Consider the following 27,080-nt stretch of genomic DNA (forward strand, 5'->3'; position numbering starts at 1 on the left):
CCGCAGTCTTGGCCTGCTTTCCGCCGCTGTGGTTCTCCATACAGGACAGTGTCTTCCAGGCAGTGGGAATCCCAAGGATGGCCTTGGAGCCAGAACCACCTGTGTGCACTCCCACCTTAGTGATTTACAAGCCACACGTCTCTTGTGTGTGAATGAATGCCTCTGAGTCTCATTTGTAAGCTCTGTAAAGCCGAGGGGTTCATGCTTCTCCTGGGCTTGCTAAGGATTCAGGGTGTTAATGCAGGCAGAGGGCCTGGGCCAGGTCTGCTCCACTGCGTGGCAGCACTAGCCGTGACAGCTACGTGACAGAAGTGCTGTCCACATGGCAACATGTAAGCCTTGTGCCCCTCTGCTCCTCCACCTTCTTCCTGCCCTGTTCACATCAACAGACGCACAAGTGGACATGGTGGACGTGGAAGGCGGAAGGTGGAGGACAGAAAGGGGCCAAAGGCCCACAGTTTATAAGCTGGGGCAAGTGCTACATATTTTTATGTATCCAGAGTGATCTCTGACAAGGGTTGGAGTGACCTGTGTCATCTATATACCCGAAAGCACAGCCAGAGGAAGCCTTGATTCTCTCCTGTCAGCAGGGTAGTGAACAACTCACAAAATGGCCTGATTTCAGAAGTTTGGGATCAACTGAGAATATGTTTATTTAAAAGCAATTTTAAATATTAAAAAAAGTAGAAATTAACACATACAGTACTGAAAAACTGTCACATTAAACACATGTGAAATGACAAGTGTACTGATGTTTGATGGTAACATCCAGATGAGAATTCGGCATTTAACTAGTGGCACTACAGGATTCCTATACATGTTGAAGTTCTAGGCCATAAAAAAATAAATAGCAATTGCTGTTCAACAGTAAAATAAGACACACACTATTTGCAGAACATAACTTTCCCCTCTGGGGGAAAAAGAACTAATTTGCTATTTTTTTTTTTTATAAGGTTCCATATCTTCAAAATACTATATAATGTACAAAATTGCAGATAGTGGCTTACTGAGTTTAAGATCAAGATCAGACTTAAACTCAACAAAATCACCAAAGATATTTCTACTGAGTTTTCCTATGTCCCACAGTAAGCTGGGTTAGAGAGAACTCAAATTCCTGATGGAAAACAAAACCGAACAAAAAAACTAGAAAAAAAGGTGTTAAAAATGCTGTGTAAGTTGCTGCAAAAGGGGAAAAAGAATAGACACCAACTCCATGTAATTTTAGACATGCAGTTTTTGTGTGTGTGTTTTTTTGTTTTTTTTGGAAAAAACCAGTTTATTTTGAGATCAGTGAAAAGAATCTAGGCCACAAAAATGAATAGCTCTTTAATGCAAGTTAAAATGTGTAGATGAATGACCAGGACACTGAGCAACCTCAGATGCTGACTTCCATCCTGACACTGGTGTGGCTTCAGTACCGAGGCTGCTAAAGCTGCCAGTCACAACCCAGCATGTCAACTGGTTCCTCATGCTCTGTTTGGCGTGGAAATTCACATGTGCCCTGACACTGAGGAAGCAATTGCTTAAAATCACTTTCCAATAACAGCTGATAAAATATTCTGCAGGTGTGTCATGCAAGGTTTATTTATTAGGTGGCTATTCAAAGTTTGTATAGCAACCACTTAAGCAGAACTAAATTAATATTCACTGAGCACGGTAACGATGGAAGAGGGCTTTTCCTAAGGGTAGGGTTGGGAGTTGTGCTTCTGTGAAATTAACATCTCTCACTCATTGCCAAGATTCTCTGCTTAAAAATATTAGTTTTCTGTGCTGTTGCCAAAATAGCAATTTAAGCAAATGTAGTGCCAGAATGACACATGAGCCTCGGACTCAGGGAACAGTTCCACTGACTGTGGAGTACAACTATTGTATTCTTTTCCAAAATTCAGACTGATGTAAAAGACTGAAATACAGTGTTCTTAAGGATCTGATAAACGTGGCTGGGATGAAAAGAAAACTGAGAGGGAAGAGTGCTTTTCACAGTGCAATTCATAGCAGCGTTCAAAAACTTGGTTATGAATTGACTTGAAGGTGGACAGAGCTTAAGACTGGAAAAATTATCTATAATTGGGGTTTAACAAAGAGCATGGGAAAAGAAACACTTGGTTTCAGCACCTGGATTCTACATACAGTAGGGAAACTGTGTGAAGGGTTGACTTTTAAATTCATCTTGAATAATCTTTTAAAAGTTTAAATTTGTCCAAGAACAAAACTAAGAAAATAATAAAAAATGGATGCAATGGATGCTTCAACACATCTGAGGGATGTGCATTCAGAACACAATAGGTCAATCCATACTCTTGAGAAAGCCAATGATTAGAAACAAATATTGTTGCAACCTTATAATTTCTGCTTTAATGGCAATCAAGTTTAAAAAATGTACAATTCCACTTATCCATACTATTCCTTTATAAAAGGCAGATTTCAGGTAAGCTTCTAAATGCATGCATAATGTAGAGGCTAATATTTTCTGGCAGTCCTTGGTTCCTGAAAGTTGAACTTCATATGTGTTTTAAACTTTTGTCAAAATAGTCATGAAAGATATGTTATTTTTGCATAATGAGGTAATATATCAGGGGCGGGCACTCATAAGACAGTATAAATCCACTTGTCTAAACTTGCATGAGGCTGTGTGCATTGTAAAATGCCACAAAGAGTTTTGGGTCAGTGAATATTTTGCTGCAGGAATAACACTTACATTTAACTGAGCACTTTTCTGCAATAAATACCAAAGTAGGTTTTTGTAGCTGTAAACTGTGTACACAGATAACTACAGGCTGGTCTGTCATGGAGCTAAAAGTTTCACCTGGAAAACAGAACCCACCTCTTTGCTAATGTTGCATTTTCAGTAACACAATTGAGAATACTGCATTGTTAGGAACAAAGTCAATTCTATCCCTTTCAACGGTTGCTGGAGACCACTTCTATTTGCAAAGCCAGCAGTTCCTATACTCCTATTTTTGTTTGTTTGCTTGTAAAACAGCATAGAGAGATGTAAGTGCTAGATGCCAAGGATGGCTTTGGCAAACCAGTAAGGCGCGCCGGGTCCGAGGCTACCCTCATACTGGCGAAGGCAGAAAACCACAGGATATTTACAACACACATTATATCCCCCTCCTGAGGTGGCCCTTCCATGAGTTTCTTACTCTGTAACAGCAGCTATATACACACTGTGCCCAGGGTTACATGGAGGCAGCAGTCTTGCATGAAGGATGTGGACAATCTTAAGGTTCTGCGTTTTGCTAGTCGGACAGGATATGAACAAAGGACACTGGAAAGACCCCCTTCCTTTCAGGCTGTCCTTCGATGTGGCCAATCTGCAGGGAGAAAAGAGAGTGGTCAGGATGGAGGCAGCAGGCAGTGGCCCCATGACAAGCCCAGTGGGTAAGAGCCCAGCCTAGTCTGCCCACAGACCTGGGGGTGGAATCCCAGGCTTACCCTTCTTCCCACCCTTTAGTGAACTACAGAGAGCTTAACGGTCATAAACTACATAAGGAAAGAGCAAACGACAGAACTTCCAATATGCTCAGCATTCTACATGGATCTTGCTGTACCCACACAGCAACCCCCTGAGGTGGATATTTCTTATACAGGTTACAGTCTTCATTTTACAGATGAAGGGACAGTGGCCCAGAGAGGTGACATGCTCTCCCACAGGTGTGGGGCTCTAGAGTCCTTGCTCTGAACCAGGGCGCCTGGCTGCCTTTACAGCTGGGTGACCTCACACAAACCTTGCTAAGCCTCTTCTCTGTTAAGTGGGGCTAAAAAAAAATCCCTTCTTTCCAGGCTTGTGTGATACATTTAAAAAAGAAAAAAAAAAGCACATGAAAAGGCTGCTATGTACTATCACTTGTTTTCCGGTTACCGTGGAGGAAGAATACTGTGAAAGTTTGAGACTGATGATACCGAATGGCAATTTTATTGTCTGCTGCATTGGCCTGTAAGCCAGTTACCTGTAAAAATTTTCTAATTACCTCAATTAGATTAGTATTGATTGCACTACAGAGAATCATGTAATGGGCCTTCAATAGAAAAAATAAAATCGTGCACATTGGCTTCCAATGCCAAATTGATAGAGAGGAAGGTGGTTTTAAGAGTGGAACAGAGTCAACCAGGCCCGCCCAGCTCTCCTGAAGGCTTGCCCACCCACCGCATGTGGTCTTAGTTGGCATTGTGCATGTGTGAGGTCTTTGTGAATTTCACATCACAGTTAGGATGTGTGTGTGGTACCATCTTTACATCTGGCGAGGCATGTAATGGTGGCACACACAATGTCCCCTAGGAATGCTAGGGACACCAATGACAGCTTCCTACTCCCCGCAGGTATCTCTGCTGTAGTCATCAGTTGCTTAGCAAAGAACATGATCACTGCTTGATTATAATAATATTAACAGATTACAAAGTGAGTTCCTCAACATCCTTGTGAGAAACGATTAATCATGTCCTATTTTTCAGAGGAAAGTGAGGCTTACAGAAGGGACATGCTTTATCCAAGGCCCATAGAGCTAGTAACTGATTCACGTGGGGGGCTTCAGAGCCCACCTTCTCATCATGAGACGAAGTGGACTCTCTGACAGGCTTCATGCCAGGGACTGGCCCCACTCTGCTGACAGAGGCTGGAGGCACCCCCTGGGCCTCCCCAGGCTGATCCCTTCAGTCCAGTTTCTCAACCATGGTGCTACTGGCATCCTTGCTTGTGGGGGCTCCCTGAGTACTGGAGGATATTTAGTGGCATCCCTGGCTTCCATCTACTAGGTGTTGGTAGCAACCCCCTTCCTAGGTCCTGACAATCAATATTTCCAGATATTGTAAATGTCCCCGGAGGGCAAAATTGCCCCAGTTGAGTCCAAACAAAATCCCTACAGCTGTGATTAAGAATCTGAGGTCACTGTCTAGGCCTGAAGGAAGAAAAAGTCAAAGGTGAATGAATGTGTGCCTATGCCTACGTGTGTGTGCACACATGTATATACATATGTATTTCTGGGCATTCTTAGGTACTGCTGGCTCAACTGTCAGCCTCAGGTCCCTTCCTGGCAGACATAACTGAGTCCCTCTTGGCAGGAGGGGGCTCAGGCTGCCAAGGAAGGGGAATTTTCACCCTGATGTCAGGAAATGATCAACAAGGAGCGCACAAGAGGTGGCTTATTCACTGTACCTTGGCCTGGCAGTTCCCATCAGGAGACTTACTCCCTGGCAACCTGAAAATCAATAAATGTGTGGACTGCTCTCACGGGTCACTCATAGCCTGGCTACCTAGCAGGGCCTATGAGGATGCTGATGTCTTTCCCTCCTGATGCCTGAGCTGCAGGTTTTAATGTAAAAGGAGTTTTCATAGATATTTTCATTTAATCTTTTCCTAAAATTATGTGGAGAAGGTGTCTTGGCCTATCTGACAAAGAAAGAACTGCAGACTGGATTAAGAATTCAGTCTGAGGACTTGTCAACTGCTGAGCCTAAGCAGGAACTTGGGCATTCTGATTCCCAGTGTGGAATGGTGAGCAAAGCATACAGGCTCTGGGGTCAAGGCCGATCTGGAATCTTGACTTAGCCTGCTTACTGGCTGAGGGACCACAGGCAACATGCTCAACTTTCTTCTGCTTTCGTATTTATCTGAAAAATCAGAAAATGCCTACAACTCACAAGGTTACATGATATCATGGGTAAAGTACATACAAATGTTAATTCTCTTGACCTGTCTTCAAAGCCCCATGGCTGTTTTTCTTTTTTTTCAGACGGAGTCTCGCTCTGCTGCCCAGGCTGGAATGCAGTGGTGTGATCTCGGCTCACTGCAACCTCTGCCTCCCGGGTTCAAGTGATTCTCCTGCCTTGGCCTCCCGAGTAGCTGGGACTGCAGGTGCGCGTCACCATGCCCAGCTAATTTTTTGTATTTTTAGTACAGATGGGGTTTCACCATGCTGGCCAGGCTGGTCTCGAACTACTGACCTCATGATCCATCTGCCTCGGCCTCCCAAAGTGCTGGGATTACAGGCGTGAGCCACTGCACCCAGCCAGCTCCACGGCTGTTTTTCTAGCATGTGATAGTGTGTGACATAGAAAAGATACCAAATGCAATGGCTGTTGGGTGAGTGATGCAGCTGACAGGGTCCTTGTGCTCAAGGGCCCTCTTTTACTGCACTGTCTGTAAGTTCCAATGTGGTGCCTGCCCAGGCATGCTGTATGAATGTACGGATGAAGTGGATGCATATTCGTACGTACCCACCACTCCTGGTCCTCTTCCCCTGTGACAATAATCACTTCTCCCTCCATGAATGTGAGCTCGTCATCGTTGTCTGCCTGGCAGTCATAAATGGTCTTCACCCGCCTCACTTTATTTTTCCCCTTAAAGAAAGAAACTGGGTTTTAATTGAAAGAATGGACTGAATGGAAAAAAAGAGCAGCGGTTCTTTGTAAAATGGTTGACCTTGGCAAGTAACTTAACCTCGCTGAGCCTTGATTTCCTCACCCTTGAAGGGCGGGAAGAAGAGTGTCTGCCGGGCGCCCAGCATACTGTGTACTCTTAACCACAGGCCCTTCCTCTCCCCCCATCAGGGTGGCCCTGCATTGGTGATTGGGCATCATCAAGTTATTTTCACCAGAAAGCAAACACTATGGGTAGGGATCAAAATTGAGCTTCACCAAAAAACATCAAGCACTCTGTACCCCCGCAATCCACATCAGCTTGCAGAATGACAGCAGAGTCTAAAAATGTTTTTAGGAAACATGACGTAAAGCAAAATGTGCAGCTTCTGCATAATGAATGTGCAGCATAAACAAATTTGTCAGTCCCCTCATGCAAAACAGCAAGTCAGTACATGCTGGTTAAACACAGCAGGATCGGCCTGGAACTCGGAGAAGTCTATGCAGTTACTAAAACAGTTTTAATTTTTGATCAGTTTTGATTTGAGCATTTATTTGTTGAATTTCCAGTTCTTTGCAAACAAAAAAGTGAAAATAGAGGTATCACCTTCTAAATGATGGGTTTTTGTTTTGCACCTGGCTAATTGGCAATTTTAAAAAAAGCAAGTTGTCTCTTTAAATGTTTTGGGTGGAGTTGCCTCTTCCTCTCTGTCCCCTGGTTTCTCCTTTAATCACCCTGATAGTTCCAGCTGCTTTCCGAGCTCCCTTCTGGCCCTGTGCGGGTGGGTTGGAGAAGCCTGGCACAACTGTGGCAGTGACTGCGTGAGCAACTGAGAGGCCTGCAGTGTGTTAATTTATAATGCGGAGATTAAATGACATAATAAAACTATATAGTGTGTAGCATGAAATGAAAATTTTGCATCAGTGGTGCTTGGGAGTCATGGGAGAGTTCCCTTTTGAATAGCAGAAGTATCCACCATCAGACACAGCAGCCTCCAACCTACAGGAAGATGGGTTTTATTTTTCTTAATTTAAGGATTGCTTTGACACACTTTTACTGTAACATTAAAAAAATTTTTTTTTTTTTGAGACGGGGTTTCACTCTGTTGCCCAGGCTAGAGTGCAGTGGCATGATCACGCTCACTGCAGCCTCGATCTCCAGGGCTCAAGCAATCTTCCCGCCTTAGCCTCCCAAGTAGCTGGGATCGCAGGCATGTACCACCATGCCCAGCTAATTAATTTTTATTTTTTATAGAGACGGGTTCTCCGTATGTTGCCCAGGCTGGTCATGAATCCTAGGCTCAAGGGAACCTCCCACTTTGGCCTCCCAAAGTGCTGAAATTACAGATGTGAGCCACTGCACCCAGCCCCGTTTTAATTTTTTTGAGACAGGGTCTTGTTCTGTTACCCAGGCTGGAGTGTAGTGGTGTGATCACAGCAGCCCTGAACTCCTGGCCTCAAGCAATCCACTCGCCTCTTCCCAAAGTGCTGGGTACTGTTAACATTTTATAACAGAATATGAGGAGGGGTAGAGCTGCCATGTGCAATGGGAGAACTTTTGGATACAGAGTAGGAAACATTTAATGAAAATGAGAGAATATGAGATTTCAACAAAATTCTATGCTATTCTATTATATCAAGAGTTTTATCTCCAATTCCTTTAGGAAGATGCAGTGAGAAAGTCTGACTTAGCAGATACTCAGGAAGCCAGGCACAGTGGCTCACGCCTGTAATCCCAGCACTCTGAGAGGCCAAGGTGGGAGGAGTGCTTGAGCCCAGGAGTTCAAGACCAGCCTGGGCAACATGGCAAAACCCCATCTCTACCAAAAATATATAAAAAAAAAAGCCAGGTGTGGTGATACGTACCTGTGGTCCCAGCTACTCAGGAGGCTGAGGTAAGAGGATCACCTGAGCCTAGGAGACTGAGGCTGCAGTGAGCTGTGATCGCACCACTGCACTCCAGCCTGGGCAACAGAGCGAGCCCTTCTCAAAAAAAAAAAGAGAAAATACCCAGAACCCCGAGAGGGAAACTGCTTTCTCGTGACCCTCAGGAAAGGAAAAGTTTCATCCTCAAGGTTCTTAGGTAAGAGTGACTACTTGCTGAGTGGTCTAGGTGCCAGCCAAGTGCTGCTCATTTGTCACTGTATTTAATCATCTGTGAGCTCAGATACTGTATTAGCTCCTTTTTGTATGTGAAGAAAGTAAGGCTCAGAGAAAGTAACTTGCCAAGGTTGTGCAGTTATGCTAGGCACTGAAGCCAGGTCTTGAAGCCTGTCTGCTGGGGCCTAAAGCCTGAGTTTGTAACCCACAGGCTCCAATCCACCATCATGCTTGAACCAGAGCACTTAAGGGTCAGGTGAGCAAGCTCTCGCTTTTTCTTGTGTAAGTTGGGGCACTCGCCCTCCCACCAACTTGCAAAGTGCGGAATAGGGTTCCTAAGGGCCTGAACATTGGTCCCACCCACCGTATTGATTTTTCTGGGCAGTGGTACGGGTGTCTCTGGCAGAGTAGGCGTGAGGTCATTGGAGTCTTCAGATGCTTGCTTTTGGATGGCGTCTCTGGACTGCACATTTGGGGATAGATCCAATGGGTGTGACTTCGGTGTGATCTCAGAGGGTTGCTGAGCCTTGGGTGAGACATCTCCAGTCTGGGATTTTGCTAGCAGGTCTCCCAGCTGTGGTTTGGGGGGCAGGTCCTTCATCTGTGGTTTGGGAGGTAAGTCTGAGAGCTGGGGTTTGGGTGGCAGGTCCCCCAGCTGTGGTTTGGGGGGCAGTTCTCCTGGCTTAGGTGGCAAATCTCCAATTTGGGGCTTGGGGGCCAGTTCTGTGGGCTTCGGGGGCAGGTCTCCAGGTGGTGGCTTCTGTGGCAACTCTGCCAACTGTGATGATTTCTGAAAGACTTCGGGCGGGATGTTGGCTTTGTCTAGGGAGAGATGATCTGTTTTCCTTAGTGCCACTGTGGAAGCAATCAAAAACAGGGAGGTCATTGGTGGGAAGGGCTGCGTTTCTGTCAGTCACCTAAAAGAGGCACCATCATCATGAAGGGAACTGGCCTACAGTGAGCACTTGAAAAGGATGAACTCAGGGGCCAGGCCCACCCAGGCAGTTTTACAAAGACAAAGTTTGAAAGCCTGGAAAGCGTTACAATTCACGATTTTGTGCTTCAATTATATAAGAACAGGATGTCTACATTCATCCAGAATTAAAAAAAATAAATAGAAACAGACTGCAGAGAATCGGAAAGTACAGAGTTCTTAAGCCTAACACCTAAATGTAGCCATTTAAAATTCTTTCATATAGTTCCTTTTAATTTTCCTATATATTTTCTATAGATATAACTTTTACTTGCTTTTATCTAATACCATTTTAGCAACAGTATCTGTCACGTTACTAAAAATTATTTACTAGTTGTATGTAATTTTGAATGGTGCATTCTATTCCATTCTATAGCTGTATCATAATTTATTATTATTTCTCCCCATTTTACATGATTCATGCAGTATATAAGAGAAGCAGCAAAAGGCTTCTTCTACTCTGTGCCCCTATCTCTTAACCTCTGTTACATTTTGGTGATACACATGCATGTGTTATGTCTTTTAAAAACCATACAAGGGATACATACATTGTCTGAAACTTTGCTTTTCTCCCACTTACTATGTTTAGGAGAGTTCCAAATCAGTTCTTTTTTATTCTGTTTGATGGCTGCACAGTATGCACAGCTTAGGAAATGTATCAATTTGTTGACCCATTCCCACAGCTCTTTGTACAGCTCTTGGTACTGACATGTCTCCAATTTTAGCTCCACCACTTACTAGCTGTGTGAATTTGGGCAAATTACACAACCTCTCTGTGCTGCAATTTACTCATCTCTTAAAACCCTACTTCAAAGGGTTGGCATGCAGATTACATGGGTTAATATATGCAAAGAATTTACTGACAGGCCCTGGCAGGCTGCAAGCATTATGTAGTAGTACTACCATCACTGTTAGGGTTCTTTCAGGCCCTATTACAGTATTACATTCCTGTTTTACTCATTTTTGTAACTTTGGCTCCTGGCACAAGGGCCAAGCACGTAGCATGCACTCAGGGAGGAAACAGCTGACTAAGGCACACTGAGTGACTCACACTAGGAATTTGATCCTAAAAATATAATGTATTCAGAAAGACATTCTTAAAGAAGGAGCAGAAACAGATAAACCTCATGTTGTAAATGTCACAGGCTGTACTGGGGCTGTTTCTGCTCATGACCTGTCTAGTCATATGTCTAAAAAAGTCAAAATCAAGGGGCACCCTGCTCACAGGCTGGTCCCTAAGCTTCTGCTGAGGTGGCTTGGCTCTAAAAGTTAATTTACATCAATCTCCTTCCTCTCTTGGAAGCCTGAAATTGGCTAAGAAACAATCTGAGCCAGGCAGTCAAGAGGGAAAAAGCTAGGGGGAATCCCTGAGGTGGTGAGGCTAGAGAGGCCTTGGCTGTGAGTCACACTGATGGGGCAAGAGAAACTGTTAAGTGCCAGGCATGGAAAATCTTCAAAATACCCCAGCCTCTTCACCTGCAGCTCCAATTCTAGGAATTTGTCCTAAAACAGGATCAAAGTCATACACTGAGATGTCTGTGCTAGAGTGTTTGGCACAGTACCGCTTATAAAGAAAAAAACGCCACCCATCTGAATGCCGGGGATTGTATGGACAATAAATAAAAATTAGCCGGGTGTGGTGGTACAGGCCTGTAGTCCTAACTACTCAGGAGACTGAGACTGGAGGATCGCTTGAGCCTCGGGGTCCAAGCCTGCAGTGAACTATGACAGTGCCATTGCACTCCAGCCTGGGTGACAGAGTGAGGCTCTGTCTCAAAAAACAAACCAACAAATGACAATGATATGTAGCCAATAAAAATTATACTGTTATATAATTAATAGCATGAAAAATGTTTTTATTATGTGAAAAATATTAGCTTAAACAGAAACTTTAAAAAAGAGCAGAGAAAAAAAGATGAAAGATATACACTAATTCATCAGTTACCTTGGGTGGTAAGACTTCAGGTAGTTTTTATTTTATTTTTCTTTTTAGTTCTATTGAGACAGGGTCTCCCTCTGTTACTGAGGCTGGAGTGCAGTGGTACAATCAGGGCACACTGCAACCTTGACCTCCTAGGCTCCAAATGATCTTCCTGTCTCAGCCTCCTGAGTAGCTAGGACCACAGGTATGTGCCACCACACTCAGCTGATTTTTAATTTTTTAGTAGAGATGTGCAGGGCCATGCTGTCCCCAGCTTCAGGTATCTAGACCCTGTCCCACATCCTCTCTCCGCACTCCTGGCTTTGGTGTGACAATGTGACTGTTGGCACCAGTCTGAGACCCTTGAGGGGAAGAGGCAAGGCTGGCCAGGGCCTCAGGGTACACTGGCCCAGATGACTCAACTCTGGGCAGGAGAGAGATGGGACCACAGGGCAGGGAAGGAGAGGAGATTGGCCTTCTTGAGACCTGCTACATGACGTAGCTTCATCTTCCTAAGAGCCCGGCGATGTGGGTATCACCATCATCCCCATCTTCCAAGATACCAAGGGAGGCCGTGGAGCCTCCCAAGTCACAAAATGAGTAAGGGATGGTCGATTCCTAGCCCAAGGACAGTTCAGACTTACAGGAAAAGGGTTACCATTCCACCCCTATTTGCTGGGCATGTGCTGTGCCCAGCACCATTTCAGGCACTTGGGACACAGCAGATGGAAAGGACTAGGGCCCTGCCTGCTGGGAGCTCACATTCCACGAGAGGGTGACAAGTAAACATGGAGTTACCAGAGGGTGAGGGCAGGTAAGCAGGGGAAGGGAGAAAAGAGTGCTGGCTGGGTGGGGAGGAGGAGAGTGACCACCAAGGAGGGTGTGATCAGGGAAGGCCACTCTGATATGGCAAGAGTGGGTCAAAAATGTGCAGGAGGCTCGGACACCAGCCATGTTGATTTCTGGTGGGGGTTGGAAGAACCACCACCAGATGGTTCAGGACAGAGGAGTGACATGATTGAATGTGGAAGGCTCCAGTGTTCTGCTGAGAACAGACTGCAGGACCGGGTTAGAAGGCTCCAGGCAGACAGGGTAGGAGTCTCCAACTGTCCAGACAAGAGATGATGCTCATTTGATCCTAGGTGACAACGGTGGAGATGATGAGAAGTGACTGGGTTTTAAATAGATATGGAAGGGGGAAGAAACAGTATTTGTGCAAGCACAGGATGTGGTGTGTGAGACAAACCGAAGAGCTAAGCACCTCTCTCAGGCTTTAAGGCCTGAACACCTGGAAGAATGACACTGCCTTTAACAGACGGGGACACTGAGGAAGGAACAGTCTGGAATGGACTTGGAGTCCATATTCCAGTTTTAGGTCGAGAAGCCTGTGAGACATTGTGTGGGGAAAACTTGCTCCTCTAACCGTGCTTTTTCCTCTACTCCCACACCACAACGATCATCAACACAGAAGAAAACTTCTGTGACCAAATGTGTGGGGGTCTCACCCCACCACTAAGCAGCGGATACCAGCCAGGTGTTCTCCAATCCAATTCTGACACCATCTACCTGGAGACCGCGTTAGATCCCACAGCTTGAGGCTCAGTCCCCCAGGTTCCCACCTTCCTGCCCAGTCACAAGCCCAGGCCTCTGGAATTTCTGACCAGTTGGCTTCAACCGGGGTTCCAACAATCCCCTCTGGGTTCGACTGATTTGCTAGAATGGCTCACAGAACTCAGAGAAACACTTACCTAAGTTTATCAGTTTACTAAGAAGTGTGTGTGTGTGTGTGTGTGTGTGTGTGTGTGTGTGTGTGTATAAGAATCACGGCTCACTGCAGTCTCGGTCTCCCAGGCTCAAGCTATCCTCCCACCTTAGCCTCCCAAGCAGCTAGGACTACAGGCCTGTGTCACCACGCCCAGCTATTTTTGTTTTTATTATCTGTAGACACGAGGTCTCATTATGTTACCAGCTGGTCTCCAACTCCTGGGCTCAAGTGATCTACCCACCTTGGCCTCCCTAAGTGCTGGAATTACAGGTCTGAGCCTTTTCAGTGCCACAGCTCCTGGCCCTAAGAAGAATATTTTAAAGGATAAACAGCCAGATGAACAGACACACAGGGCGAGGTCTGGAAGGGTCCTGAGCACAGGAGCTTCTGAACCTGAGGAGTTGGGGGTGTGCCGCCCTCCCGGCACATGAACAAGTTCTTCTTCACTTTCCTGTTGGCCTCCATGGGTTTAACTTTCTAGAAGCAACCTGAACCCAGTCCTCTATGGTTTTTAATGGCAGCTTCATGACATCAACATTCCTTCCCCCAGGGTATAGGGTAGGACTCTCCTATGAGAGGATCTCAAACCCACAAGATGGGAAAAGATTAGAGTCCTGCCTTGGGGCACATAAAGGAGGGCAGGAGAGATTCCGTTTCCTGAGGCCTAACACATCCAGCATTACAACCAAAGACTGTAACAAGGGATGTGGACATTATGAACCAGGAACCATGGAGGGATACCAATACATACATATCTATAGCTCCATAGGCCATTCCTTGGTTTTCAACCTCGGATCCCTTATACCAAAACAAATGTATCTATCAGAACATTTGTTGTAGCATTTATAAAACAGTTACAGCAATGCCACCACCTAAAATCTGGAGAAGCCAGTGTGGGTAGGGATGGATTTAAAGGAATAACTAATTTGTCCTATGAAGTCATACAAACACTTTCATAATCGTGTACTAGCCTCATTGTTCTTTCCTGCCTTGGTCTACTGCTATTGAACCTTAGGATAAACTTGTGCAGAGCTGTTTGGCACAGAGATCAGCTTATGGTTAGCTAGATCCAGTTCCTTCTTGGGCTGTTTTCCACAGGCATTCCATCCTGAGGGGGCTTCAATTCAACCTACCAATACATCTGATTGTATCAATATTATCATAAGGCTTATTTACATGAGGAAGCCGAACCTTACCAACGCCCCCAGTATTATACCATATTGTGATACAATCATGGTACAGTTTAGTTTCATTACAGATTAGTAAGAATGACAGAGGTATTTCCTTTGCCTTCCCAATAAAATCTCCCCTTGCCCATATACCAAATGTTATTAAGGACAGGTGTTGTTACAATAGCCATGACTCAGTCATTTCTGGATTTGAAGTTAATTAGGGGCAGAGCCAATCACCCTGTCTCATTTCACAGGCTTGTACTGAGGCTGGTTTCCACTGGGTGCTATTAGTTATAGCACAGCCCACCTGCCTCCTGCAGGCAGGACATGGGTGGTGTTAATTTTACTAATTAAGCAGAGACAGGGTCTCACTTCATTGCCCAGGCTGGTCTTGAACTCCTGGGCTCAAGTGATCCTCCCGCTTCAGCCTCCCAAAGTGCTAGGATTAAAGGCTTGAGCCACAATACCTGGCCTATTTCTTTCTTTTCTTTCTTCCTTTCCTTCCCTTTCTTTTCTTTCTCCCTTTCCTTCCCTTTCTTTTCTTTCTCATTATTCATTCATTCATTCATTCATTCATTCATTCGATGAGTGTTTAGAATAGTTCCTATACCTACCAACTACACTGCAGAACATGTTTTACTTTGCCCTAATCTAAAGGCACGGGCAGTCATAGTACATTGATGTAAACTGCAAGTGCCCTCAGAGAACTTCCGTAAATTCAGAGGGCCGTAAGAGTCCCACAGGTGTGCCCTGAGCCTCAGCAGCCAAGACTGAGGGCCACTGCCCCCTACTTCAGCCTCTATTTGTATTAAAATTGTGAAGAGGCCCTGTTGGGTCTGCGTACAGGCCCTTTCCCCAAAGCTACATCTTAGCATTCTCTTCAGCACTGTTTATTGAGTCCGCCTGGCTCACTCTGCCAAAGCCTCCTTATCTTTCCAGGTTGACTCCCATCCTTTTGCCTTCCTGCTGGAAGAGAACTCCCTCTAATCTGCATTTTCCTCTGAATTCTGCTGCTCATTGAAAGCAAACTCAGCTTATCCCAGGATACCCAGACCTGCACCTATCTCCTGTAAGGCCCTTTTCTGTCTGGTGGGCCAGTGTTGTTTAATCCAACATGCATGTTGCTGCAGTGTGCAGTAAAGGCCTGAGTACAGTTAGGATATATGTTTTGCACCCAGAAATGTTGGGTTCCCCATACTAGAGTTAGATGAGTGGTGGTCACACCTACATGTAGTTTAGTGTGAGTGTGCCACAAGGCCTTCTACAGCTTTCCTTGTCTCAGGGTGGGACCACTCCCTAAAGGAACTCAGATCCACTATGTGATGCCCACTATTTTATTGATCGATTGATTGACAGGGTCTCTGTCACCCAGGCTGGAGTGCAGTGGTGCAAACATGGCTCACTACTACCTCGACCTCTTGGGTCCAAGAGATTCTCCCGCCTCAACTTCCTGTATAGCTGGGACCACAGGTGTGCACCATCACACTCTGCTAATTTTTCAAATTTCTGTAGAGACAAGGTCTCATCTCATCATGTTGCCCAGGCTGGTCTCAAACTTCTGGACTCAGGTGATCCTCCAGCTTGGGCCTCCCAAAGTGCTTGGATTACAGGTGTAAGCCACCGTGCCCAGCCCCACTGCTTTAATCCCATTAAGAACCCAATGTTTTCCCCTATTCTGCTTAATAGCTTTTCATCCACAAAAGGAAGGGTGATAAAAGTGTACATAGCACACTGTGGCATGTTGTGTATGCTGCCATTACATTTTGTCCTTTATACCCAAAGATCTTTCTAAGCATCTGATCATCAAGGTTTATATTAATAGCAACATAAAAATCAGTCTGCTGGGAGTCATACACAACACATTTGGTATCAGTGAAGCAGGATTTGTTGGAACAGCTCTGACTCACAGAAACATGTGGTTTGAGAAGAGAAAGGATAAAAGGGTAGGGGATCAGGAATCTTTGGATTCCTATGTGGCCATGTGGTCACCCAGGGTATGAAGCCACAGCTGTGTTGAGATCAGTTACTAAGGGTAAAAGTTACCAGTGGAATTCAGAGACGGATCCAACTCCCCAGGAGTTGGTGCATTGGATGCATAAAGAAATGCAAACTAAGAAAAAAGTGAAATATTTAATCCCTTGGTTACTGTTGTCTATAATGGCTAAAATAAAATAGGGTGCTGGGTCAGGACTTGAGGCTGGACTAGGCTCAGATGTGGGTCTGCCTGAGCTCAGTCCACTAGCCTTAAAGTTACCCACACAGGAGAAAATTATGCAGGGACAACAGAAAGTACGTCTGAGACTTGTGGTTACCAAAAAGGTAGTCAATGTGAAGGAGGGGTAAAACTAAGTAACTATGGAAACTAGAGGGTATAATGTGAAAGAACTGTTTCATTCTTTAGATCAATATCATCAGCTTCCTGAGGAACCTTTACTAAAATGCATTGTAAGAGTGACTAATTTAGGGGCAGTATCTTTGGTTTTAAACGCTACAGAGTAGAAGTACATGTTTGGATTGATGGGACCCACAGCTCACTATTGAACAACTGCATATGGGTATATATGATCCAGACACACAGGAGGCTATTCCTGTGGTAACTGCCAGCCTGGTGGAATAGATAAAAGCCACTGTAAGGTCTGTTCACCCTGAGAAGGGGGACTGTCCAACTCTACCTACAAATGCCAAGTGGGACACCCCAGATGCAGTAGCTGATATGCTCTGTATGCATGTGGGACTGGCTTTATGATGACAGGGCTATTCACATGCCGAACATGCCTGTTACCCAAGTCATGGTAAATGTGTGGTTAAGAGGGCCCCTTCTACATGGGCACCCCATGTGATGCTACTCCTACAGAAATGAACAGTTCGAGAAGCCTTATTAATTTTGCTGTCTCAACTTCCCTTCATGGGTCTTATAGATGCTAATAAAAATATTAGGTTAATTAACAAGAGAACAGGGAAAGGCAAAAGTGAGAGCCAACGGACTCCTCCCAGGAAGGTGGAAATTTTAAAATGGTTATTAACAAATAAGGTGAAGAAAGAAAACAGTGATAGGATAAAACTAAGAAGAAAAAGGGGAGAGTCATGGGACTCATCCCAGCAGGGTGGAAATCTTTAGATGGTTATTAAGAAATGGAATGAATAAAATGGAAATTGATACAGTTAAAACAAAGGTCTTTGTTTTTTGAGGCAGGGTCTTGCTCTGTCACCCAGGCTGGAGTGCAGTGGCATGATCTCGGCTCACTGCAGTCTCTGCCTCCCAGGCTCATGCAATCCTCCCACTTCGGCCTCCTGAGTAGCTAGGACTACAGGCATGTGCCACCACGCCTGGCTAATTTTGTGTATTTTATGTAGAGACAGGGTTCTGCCATGCTGCCCAGGCTGGTCTCAAACTCCTGAGCTCAAACAATCCACTTGCCTTGGCCTCCCTAAGTGCTGGGATTAGAGGCATGAGCCACCACGCTTACCAAAACAAAGGTCTTTTTTTTTTGCTGTTGTTAAAAAATAAGGTGTCATTCATGAGCAGGGGCCATGCTAATCTTCTCTGTATGGTTCCAATTTTAGTATATGTGCTGCCGAAGTGAGCACAACAAAGGTCTTAATACATTATCGAAGGTTGGGTGGACCAAACCCCTCTGCTCTCCCAACATTAAAGGGCCCTAACCCAGTTTACTGTATTTCTCGCAGTTTGAAGAAATTTTAAAAGTTGCAAGGTAGAAATTACAATGAAACATATGATCTGAAATTGCCTGGGGAAAAAGTGGGGCAGACTAATCAAAATAAAGATTGACAAAAGGTCCAGGGTCCTTTGGCTCAACCCTTGGCAGAAGACCCAAAGCTTTTTGCACAAGAGAGAGTAAAATGGTCTGGGGGTGAAGAAGTTCCTGAAACTAGAATATAAAAATGTAAGGGTTGATAAGATGATGAAAGTTGGTATATTTGAACACACTTCATGTGAAGCGACTGCATCTCTCTTTTTTTTTTTTTTTTTTTTGAGACAGAGTCTCGCTCTGTTGCCCAGGCTGGAGTGCAGTGGCGTGATCTCGGCTCACTGCAAGCTCTGCCTCCCGGGTTCACACCATTCTCCTACCTAAGCCTCCTGAGTGACTGTGACTACAGGCGCCCGCCACCACGCCCGGCTAATTCTTTGTTTTTTAGTAGAGACGGGGTTTCACCGTGTTAGCCAGGATGGTCTCGATCTCCTGACCTCGTGATCTGCCCACCTTGGCCTCCCAAAGTGCTGGGATTACAGGCGTGAGCCACTGCGCCCGGCCGACTGCGTCTCTTTTATTTGATTGTATCATGGTAATGAACACAGTATCACACTGGAGAATGTTTCCCCCACCTGGTACTATAAAACAGAAGGCATGTAAATCTGCTCTCCAAGCAATATTAATTGGACATGCCCAAGCCCGCAGAGTGCAGAATAGAAGCTACAGTGCTGGCAGGGACAAACTCTCCACTTGATAACCCCCTGTGGAGCAGTTCCTGGGGCTTATGGCCAAAGTGTTTGAGCACCTCCCAGCAACAACTACTGGGACTCTGGAATAGAGAATTTCCACTTAAGGGACCTTGCTATGAAATGTTAGTTGAAGTTACCCCTATGATATCTGAAATACCTATGCTGTCTCAGGTGATGTCCAAGAACATTCTAATGGGGAAGGCAGTGCCTAGAAGAGTTCCACAATAAAATGGAAATGGTTTATAGAGGATCATGCTACCTGAGGAATGCAAGGAGGAGATACTCCTTGAGGGGGGTGGAGAGAGAGAGAGAGAATGGGAGTAGAGCAGAGTTTCCCCAAATCATCTAAGAAAAAAATGTATTTTTTCTCCCCTACCCGATGCAGTGATCCTAGGACCGGAGTTGCTGAGATAGCAAAGATGATTTTTGTTTTTTTTTGCTATGGGGTCTCACTGTATTGCCTGGGTTGGTCTCTTAACTCCTGACTTCAATCCATCCTCCCATCCTCCCACAGAGCTTAGATGATAGGTATGAGCCACTGCGCCCAACACTTCAAAAAATTTTTAGCAGGAATGCTAAGTAAAAAACTGTAACCATGTTTTTAAATCTTCTGTCAAAATTCCTGAGGGCATCATGGGGGTGAGATGTACCTTCATCCCTTCTAACAAAATTGGGACTAACAGTGAATATGGCTGGTGGTAAAAATAGCTCATTAGTTCTGCATCTATGTAGCCTCACCCTATCTGAATGGGAGTGGACTGAGGAGGAGCTACTTGCTAGACTCGTATTGCTGCCTGTAATCTAGACCAGCACAGTGGCGATTCTAATGTCCCTTCAAAAAAGTTTGGAGATTAATGGAGAGAAGGAGAAATAGTAGCTGAGAGTAAACAAATAAATGGGTAAATGAGACAACTCAAAAGAGTCTCAGGGCAAGAGATGACACTGCCTCTTAGCTCAATGATTCCACATGCCTGAGAGGGTGAAGCTGTGTATTTACCCAGACCACTCCTGCTTGTGGAACCTGACAACACTGAGAGGAAACCTGCAAACCTGAGTGTCCTCATCATCCTGGGAGACATTCATACACTATGATGGGCTGGACTAATTATTAATGATTGTGTATATATCTGTTTTTTGATATAAAGGATCCACAGTAGAAAACCAGGGAGTAGGCTGTGGTGCTATGATATGTATTAGTTTTCGTCCACAGTTCCTGGCTTATAACCCTTGTTATAGTCTTCTGTTATTATGTTGGGTGTGTCACGCCTCTGACCTTCTCTTGCCCTCTTATTACCTATCCCAAGGCAGGACTCTAATCTGATTGTGGGTCTTAAAACACCTTCCATGAGAGGGTCCTACCCTATACCCTGGTGGAAGGAATGCTGACATCATGAAGCTTTCATAAAAAGCCAAGAGGACAGGGTTCAGTGAGCTTCTGGAGAGCTGACCATGTGGAGGCTCCTGGAGTTTTCAGAAAGGGCTTGGAAGCTCTGCACCTGATATGGCTTGGCTGTGTCCCCACCCAAATTTCACCTTGAATTGTAGCCCCCATAATTTCCGCATGTTGTGGGAGGGACCTGGTGGGAGATAACTGAATCATGGGGGAAGTTTCCCCCATACTGTTCTCATGGTAGTGAATAAGTCTCACGAAATCTGATGGTTTTATAAGGGGTTTCCCCTTTTGCTTGGCTCTCATTTTTCTCTTGCCTGCTGCCATGTTAAGACGTGCCTTTCGCCTTCTGCCATGATTGCGAGGCCTCCCCTGCCACATGGAGCTATGAGTCCATTAAACTTTTTTCTTTATAAATTACCCAGTCTCAGGTATGTCTTTATCAGCAGCATGAAAACGGACTAATACAGCACCCCTTCCCCCATACTTCACTCTATACATTTCATCTGTATCCTTTACAATATCCTTTATGATAAACTGGTAAGTGCGTTTCCCTGAGTTCTGTGAGCTGCTACAGCAAATTAAATGAATCCAAAGAGGGAGTTGTAGGAACCCCAACTTGTAGCCAGTCAGAAGTTCTGAAGGCCTGGACTTGCAACTGGTATGTGTGTGTGTGTGGGTGGGGGGCAGTTCTGGGGACTGAGCTCTCACCCGGTGGGACTGGCACTATCTCCAGGTAGACAGTGTCGGAACTGAATTAGAGGACACCCAGCTGGTGTCTGCTGCTTGGTGCGTGGGGAAAAATCCCCACACGTTTGTCACAGAAGTTTTCTTCTGTGTTGATGATTGTTGTGATGTGAGAGCAGAGGAAAAACACAGTTGGAGAATTTCCCGCCACAGGCATCAAGTGGCGATGTGAAATAGGCTGTTGTTGGTGAATTCAGATTATGGACGAATACTTTGGTAGGAGATAGAAATGTGGAGCTTTCCAGGTGGGTGTAAAGCTGTGGGACTGTTTGGATGAGTTAAGGAGAAAGGGAAGACGCAGAACAGAAGCAGTCCATGAGCACGGCCTGTGGTGCCCAACATGCAGAGGCGGAGGAGACGCGAAAGCAGCTAAGGGGGTCGGGAAGGAACTGACAGTGCAGCGAGAGTGGACAGGTGGTGTCCAGAACACAAGTGTATAGCGTTCCAGGCAGGAGAGAAGCAGTGACTGTGCCAAGAGCTGCAGACGGCCAAGGAAGACAGGGCTGAAGCTTAACCGCTGGCCCCTCGGCTTGCAGAGGGATGGAAAGAGAGGATGGATGGATGAATCTTGGCTCTGAGCATTAACAGCTGTGAACTTCATACACAGAGACAAGGCGATGGTGTACACCTCGTGATAGAACACACTACCACCTATGAAGTGGTTTTGCCAAAGCCTCAATCTATCTGATCAGGTTTCTGGAATCAACTTCCAATTAACAGGAAATATGACAGACAGGGGAACATGTTACATGAACAAACACGAGGGGATGGAATCCACACTGGAGAAATCTATAGAACGAATAACACAGTTTCTTCAACAAATGAAAAGAGAGAGATGCAGGGGAAACTTTAGCCTAAGACACTTAGAGACAAATCAACTCTACTGTGTGGACTTTATTTTAATCCTTATTCAAACAAACAAGTTCTTAAAAAAAAAAAAAAGGGCAGTTGTGAGACAGCTGGATATGTTAACACTGGGTATTTGATGACATTAAGAAATTTTTGATTTTTTAGACATGATGAAATTTTTTGATGTAGTAATAGAATTGCATATGTATGAAATTGGCTGGGATTCGCTACAGAATTACTGAGAGTGGCTGGGTAGGGAACTAGATGAAACAAGATCAGGTATAAACTGTTAAGTGCTGGAATGGGTGATAAGTATGTGGGTGTGGTGGAGGAGGCTGCAGGATACTATTCTGTGTCTTTTTTTGTATTTCTGTATATGTTTATTACGGAAAATTCCAAATAGTAAACACACACACACACACACACACACACACACACACACACACAGAGAGAGAGAGAGACAGAAAGAATGGGAGTAGAGCAAGGCGGTGGTGGTGGGAGGGACACAGGTCTTGATGGGTATTGACAGTAGGCCTGCCCTGATAGGGCAGGTCAGATGGAAGGAAAAAGCAATGGAAAAGAGGGAGGGACAACTGCTGGAGTCTGTCCCCGAGGGGGTAGGAGGGTACAAGGTCTACCTTAGGACCACGGCTACCATGCCAGGCAGGTGGTAGTAGGGGTGGACTCCTGTGCTGACTCAATGACGAACAGAAACAAGGTGCTCCTAAGGAGAGGAGAGACAGTGCGGGGGAGTGGGCTGAAAGGTCGCGGTGCTGGGACTGCTGGGCAGCCCCAGATGACCATGTGAGGTCAGCAGTCATAGGGAGAGCCAGACTACCACCCTGACTGTGCCTCTCAGAAGTCGGTTGAGTGGCAGAACCCAGCACAGGAGGGGCAGGAACTGAGGGAGCACATCAAGCAGTGACTCTGGTGATGGGCTGACGCCATGCTGAGAGGGAAGGGAGGGCACGGAGGGGATGGGTGCAGGGAAGATCTGGTGGCAGTTGCAGTAAAGCCCCATGGGCACTGAGAAGTGCTGGGGTCTGCTGCTAGAGAAAGCAGGCTGGAGAGGCAGGGGTGATATGTTAGTGATCTAGGACGGAATCTGGGCACACTGTAAATGGGGGTACATGCCTGGGAAACTTGTTTCAAACTCCTCTGAGATCAAAACAGCCCGTCGGACAGAGTTTAAAAATAAAAGACAACAAAAACCAACCCTAGATAAGGACTCAGCAAACCCAGGGGAAGTCTTGCATCTGTTCTATGGAGGGTGAATCAGCAGTCATCTGGGAGTCCCCTCATCTTACTACACAGGAGCCTGGCCTGACCAGTCAGTGCTCTTCAAAGTGTGTTACTTCACTGAAGAACTCTAGAGAGTGGTGAATTTCAGCTTCCCAATACCAACCCCCAGTTTGACTTCTGCTCAAACTAGGCAACAGAGCACTAGACTGGGGTCACAAATCTTGCTGCTGGCACTAAAAATCCAAGGAGCAGGCCCTGAGCTCCTCTGAGCTTCCGTCTCTATCCAAGGTGGGCCCTGCTGGCCTTGCAGGCTTATGTAAGGATGGAATGATCTAGACACTCCTAAAGGTATTTTGCAGCTTAAAGGTAAGGTATGGTAACAACAACAACAAAAAAAAGGCAGAACTATCACTTGTGTTGTAATGAGAAGACTGAAATTTTGGTTTTACAAATGAAAAGCTTGGCAGCATTAAAGAAGACTCGGTCAAAGAGCTGAGTGTCTTAGCTTGGCAAAAAAACAGTATTTATAGACACTGCTTTCTTGTACTTTGCAGAGCATGGGTATCTCTACTCTGCACGACAGATGCCATCCCAGGGAAGGATTCCTTTGCCACCCACTTGCTAGGGACTTTCTGAAACATGACTTCATTTTGTCCTTACAAAACCTCACGAAGTAAGTATTATTTCCCCCATTTTACAGATGAGGAATCTCAGGTTTAGTGAAGCTACTACGTCACCTGCCCAAGGCCACACAGCTACTAAGTGGTAGAGCCGGTGTTGGTTCCCAAGTCTCTCTGATTATGTTTATAAGGGGAGAAAGAATGGTACCTGGGGATTACAATAATGTAATGTCTACAAAATTATTATGTATTCTGGAAAAGTATGGTGCTTTGCTAATCACCAAATTTGAGTTTATAAATACCTTTCGTCATTTAATATGCATTTACTAGGCATCCACTACATGCCAGGTGCTGCTCTAGGCATTTGGGATCGATCAATGAACAAGGGAGATAAAAACCTTGGGCCCCTTGGAGGGGGTAGTGACACTTCAATTACATGTAAATGTAAAAATGATAGATCTTACCTTTCTGAGGTAGTTTAGGAAGAACTCTTGGGCCAAGGGCAGTCTTTGCAGAACTGGTGCTAATCAACAAATAAGAATCATTTAGGATCTAAAAGTGCTAGAATATCAATAGCAAAATATTATTCAAGGAAATCAAATCAAAGGTATTTATATAATCATCTAAAGAATGCTTTCAAAATTTCTTTTTCTCTTTTTTTTTTTGAGACGGAGTCTCCCTCTGTTGCCCAGGCTGGAGTGTAGTGGCGTGATCTCAGCTCACTGCAACCTCGGCCTCCCGGGTTCAAGCAATTCCCTGCCTCAGCCTCCTGAGTAGCTGGGATTACAGGTGCCCGCTACCACGCCCAGCTAATTTTTGTATTTTTAGTAGAAACGGGGTTTCACCATCTTGGCCAAGCTGGTCTTGTACTCCTGACCTCGTGGATCCACCCACCTCGGCCTTCCAAAGTGCTGGGATTACAGGCATGAGCCACTGTGCCCAGCCTCAAAATGTCTTTAACAAAAGATTAGTCTATTTTCCATGTTTCAGTTTGCCTGGCTGAGGAGGCACAGTAAAAGGATGAAAAAAAAGTCCCTCTTAATGATAAAGCCCAACTCCTCCACTTCAAAGCATTTATGAAGGCACCTGGCACACTCTTAAGTGGTGACCCCAATGTAGTGCACAGAAGTAACTCTTCCCACGTGATCCCACAAAGCAGCTCTGTGTTTCCAGACAAGGAAATGGAAGGGAATGGGGGTGTTGGCGGCTGGCAGAAGGTCTCGCATGGGTCAGAGGTAGAAGTGGAAATTCAGTCCTAGCTCCCCTGGCCTCCAGAGCCCTCACTTCCTCTACTATAGAAAAGAGCTTGGTTCTCGGGCCTCCAGGCTCTCCTAGGCCTTGCCCTCCTTTTGGAGGACAGGTAAATGAGGGTGACAAAGGCCCAAGTCCCTGGAATACAGGTCCACACCACATTGTCTGAATCATCAAACGTTAACCTCTGCAACTGAAACCCCAGTGCCGTCAGTGGTCTACATTAGGTGGAAGGCACTATTTTTCTTTAACAAGAGGTTTTGGCAATTCTCAGAGGACACCAGGAGGCCTGCATGCCTGAGAAGCAGCAGTAGCCAAGGGCCTGAGCCCCATCTGCCAAGAACCCCTTTATTATCTCATCTCTCCATTTCTGTGCCCTGATGTCCTAAGAGTTGGTTGCTGGTGCTTCTTTTATCTTTTGAGACAGAGTCTTGCTCTGTCACCAGGCTGGAGTGTAGTGGCACGATCTCAGCTCACTGCAACCTCTGCTTCCCAGGATCAAGCAATTCTTGTGCCTCAGTTAACTGCATTTAAAAGAAAAGAAAAAGCCAAACCAACTAACGAAACAAAAAGTAGTCAAAGAAAGAAGATGAAAGGTGTGTGCTCCTTTCTGTCCTGGCTCTTGGCCATCCTTGGTCTTCACTGCTGTTTCCTCAGCTCACTTGAAATCCTCCTGCCTCTGGGCAACTGGGGGATATTGCTGAGATAAAGCCACCACTAAACAAGAAACAGTAAACATGACAGGGCTTTGCTTCTGACATTTTTGGGGTGCATTTTTCTTGTGCTATGCCTCAGCATCTTCCTAGGCAAGCCCAGCTGCCCATAACTGGTGTGTGGGTGGTGACTGTTCCTGCCCACGCTACTGAGGCCAAAGCCCAGAGGCTCAGATGCTTCTTTTACACAAGCTCCTGAGCAATGTTGCGGAACCTGCGCTTGTTCCTATCAGAAATGAACACAGGACCCTTCTATTGGTGGCACTGTGTGCAGTGAGGAAGGGGACTGAAAACTTCATGAGTTGGCTGGACACGGTGGCTCACACCTGTAATCCCAGCACTTTGGGAGGCAGAGGCAGGCGAATCATCTGAGGTCAGGAGTTCAAGACCAGCCTGGACAACATGGTGAAACTCTGTCTCTACTAAAAACACAAAAAGTTAGCCAGGCATCGTGGTGTGTGCCTGTAGTCCCAGCTAATGGGAGGCTGAGGCAGGAGAATCGCTTGAACCTGGGAGACTGAGGTTGCAGTGAGCCGAGATCGCACCACTGCACTCCAGCCTGGGTGAAAGAGACTCCATCTCAAAAGCAAACAAACAAATTTAATGAGTTGCCAAAGGCTCTAGTTCACAATCAGCTTGATTTTGTTTAAAAACTTTTTTTTTTTTTTTTGAGACGATGTCTTGCTCTGTCACCTAGGCTGGAGTGTAGTGGTGTGATCTCAGTTCACTGCAACCTCCACTTCCCAGGTTCAAGTGATTCTCCTGCCTCAGCCTTCTGAGTAGCTGGGACTACAGGCGCACCCCACCATGCCTGGCCAATTTTTGTATTTTTCGTACAGAGGGGGTTTCACCATGTTGGCCAGGCTGGTCTTGAACTCCTGACCTCAAGTGATCACCTGCCTTGGCCTCCCAAAGTGCTGGGATTATAGGTGAGAGCCACTGTGCCCGGCCAAAATTTTTTTTTTAGACAGGGTCTTGCTGTCGCCCTGGCTGGAGTGCAGAGGTGTGATCATGACTCACTGCAGCCTCAATTTCCTGGGCTCAGGTGGTCCTCTTGCCTCAGCCTCCCATATAGCTGAGACTAGAGGCATGTACCACCATGCCAGGCTGATTATTTTTATTTTTAGGAGACAAGGTCTTGCTATGTTGCCCAGGCTGGTCTCAAACTTCTGGGCTCAAGCAATCCTCCCACCTTGGCCTCCCAAAGTGCTGGGATTACAGGTGAGCCACTGTGTCCGGCCTTTAAAAACCTTTTATGAGTGCTTTTGGAGGGTCAGATATTCTCCTCACTCTGGAAAAAGAACACCAGAACTTTAGTTCTACAGGGTCCCCCCAATTAGGGTTGAAGGAAGGTGAGTGAGGAATGAAAGGCAGGGCACAAGGGCAAGGAAGGGGTGTGGAATGTGGAGTCGGGAGAACAAGCAGGCTGGAGAGCTGGCTCTGACATCTGTATCTACCACCTAACCACTCTGGGCCTCGCTCTCCTCACCTGCAAAAAAACTGAGGATAATAGTAATT

General features: G+C 45.7%; 1 protein-coding gene and 1 pseudogene across 3 annotated transcripts in view; both read right to left on the reverse strand.

Annotated features, from left to right (window-relative positions):
• Positions 1-2,407: 2,407 nt before the first annotated feature.
• ASAP1 (ArfGAP with SH3 domain, ankyrin repeat and PH domain 1) overlaps positions 2,408-27,080 on the reverse strand; it is a 387,469-nt gene continuing 362,796 nt past the window's right edge. For all 3 annotated transcript variants that reach the window (XM_058444654.1, XM_058444652.1, XM_058444653.1), the window contains 4 exons: positions 24,063-24,121; positions 8,822-9,312; positions 6,217-6,339; positions 2,408-3,317 (listed from right to left, as the gene is read on the reverse strand). In XM_058444654.1, coding sequence (XP_058300637.1) covers positions 3,243-3,317; positions 6,217-6,339; positions 8,822-9,312; positions 24,063-24,121 — 748 coding nt within the window. In that variant the 3' untranslated portion in view covers positions 2,408-3,242. The remainder of the gene's footprint in view (positions 3,318-6,216; positions 6,340-8,821; positions 9,313-24,062; positions 24,122-27,080) is intronic.
• On the reverse strand, positions 17,762-17,876 carry LOC116813941 (U6 spliceosomal RNA; annotated as a pseudogene).

Source organism: Hylobates moloch, unplaced genomic scaffold, assembly GCF_009828535.3.
Source record: "Hylobates moloch isolate HMO894 unplaced genomic scaffold, HMol_V3 SCAFFOLD_9, whole genome shotgun sequence".
Classification (NCBI taxonomy): domain Eukaryota; kingdom Metazoa; phylum Chordata; class Mammalia; order Primates; family Hylobatidae; genus Hylobates; species Hylobates moloch.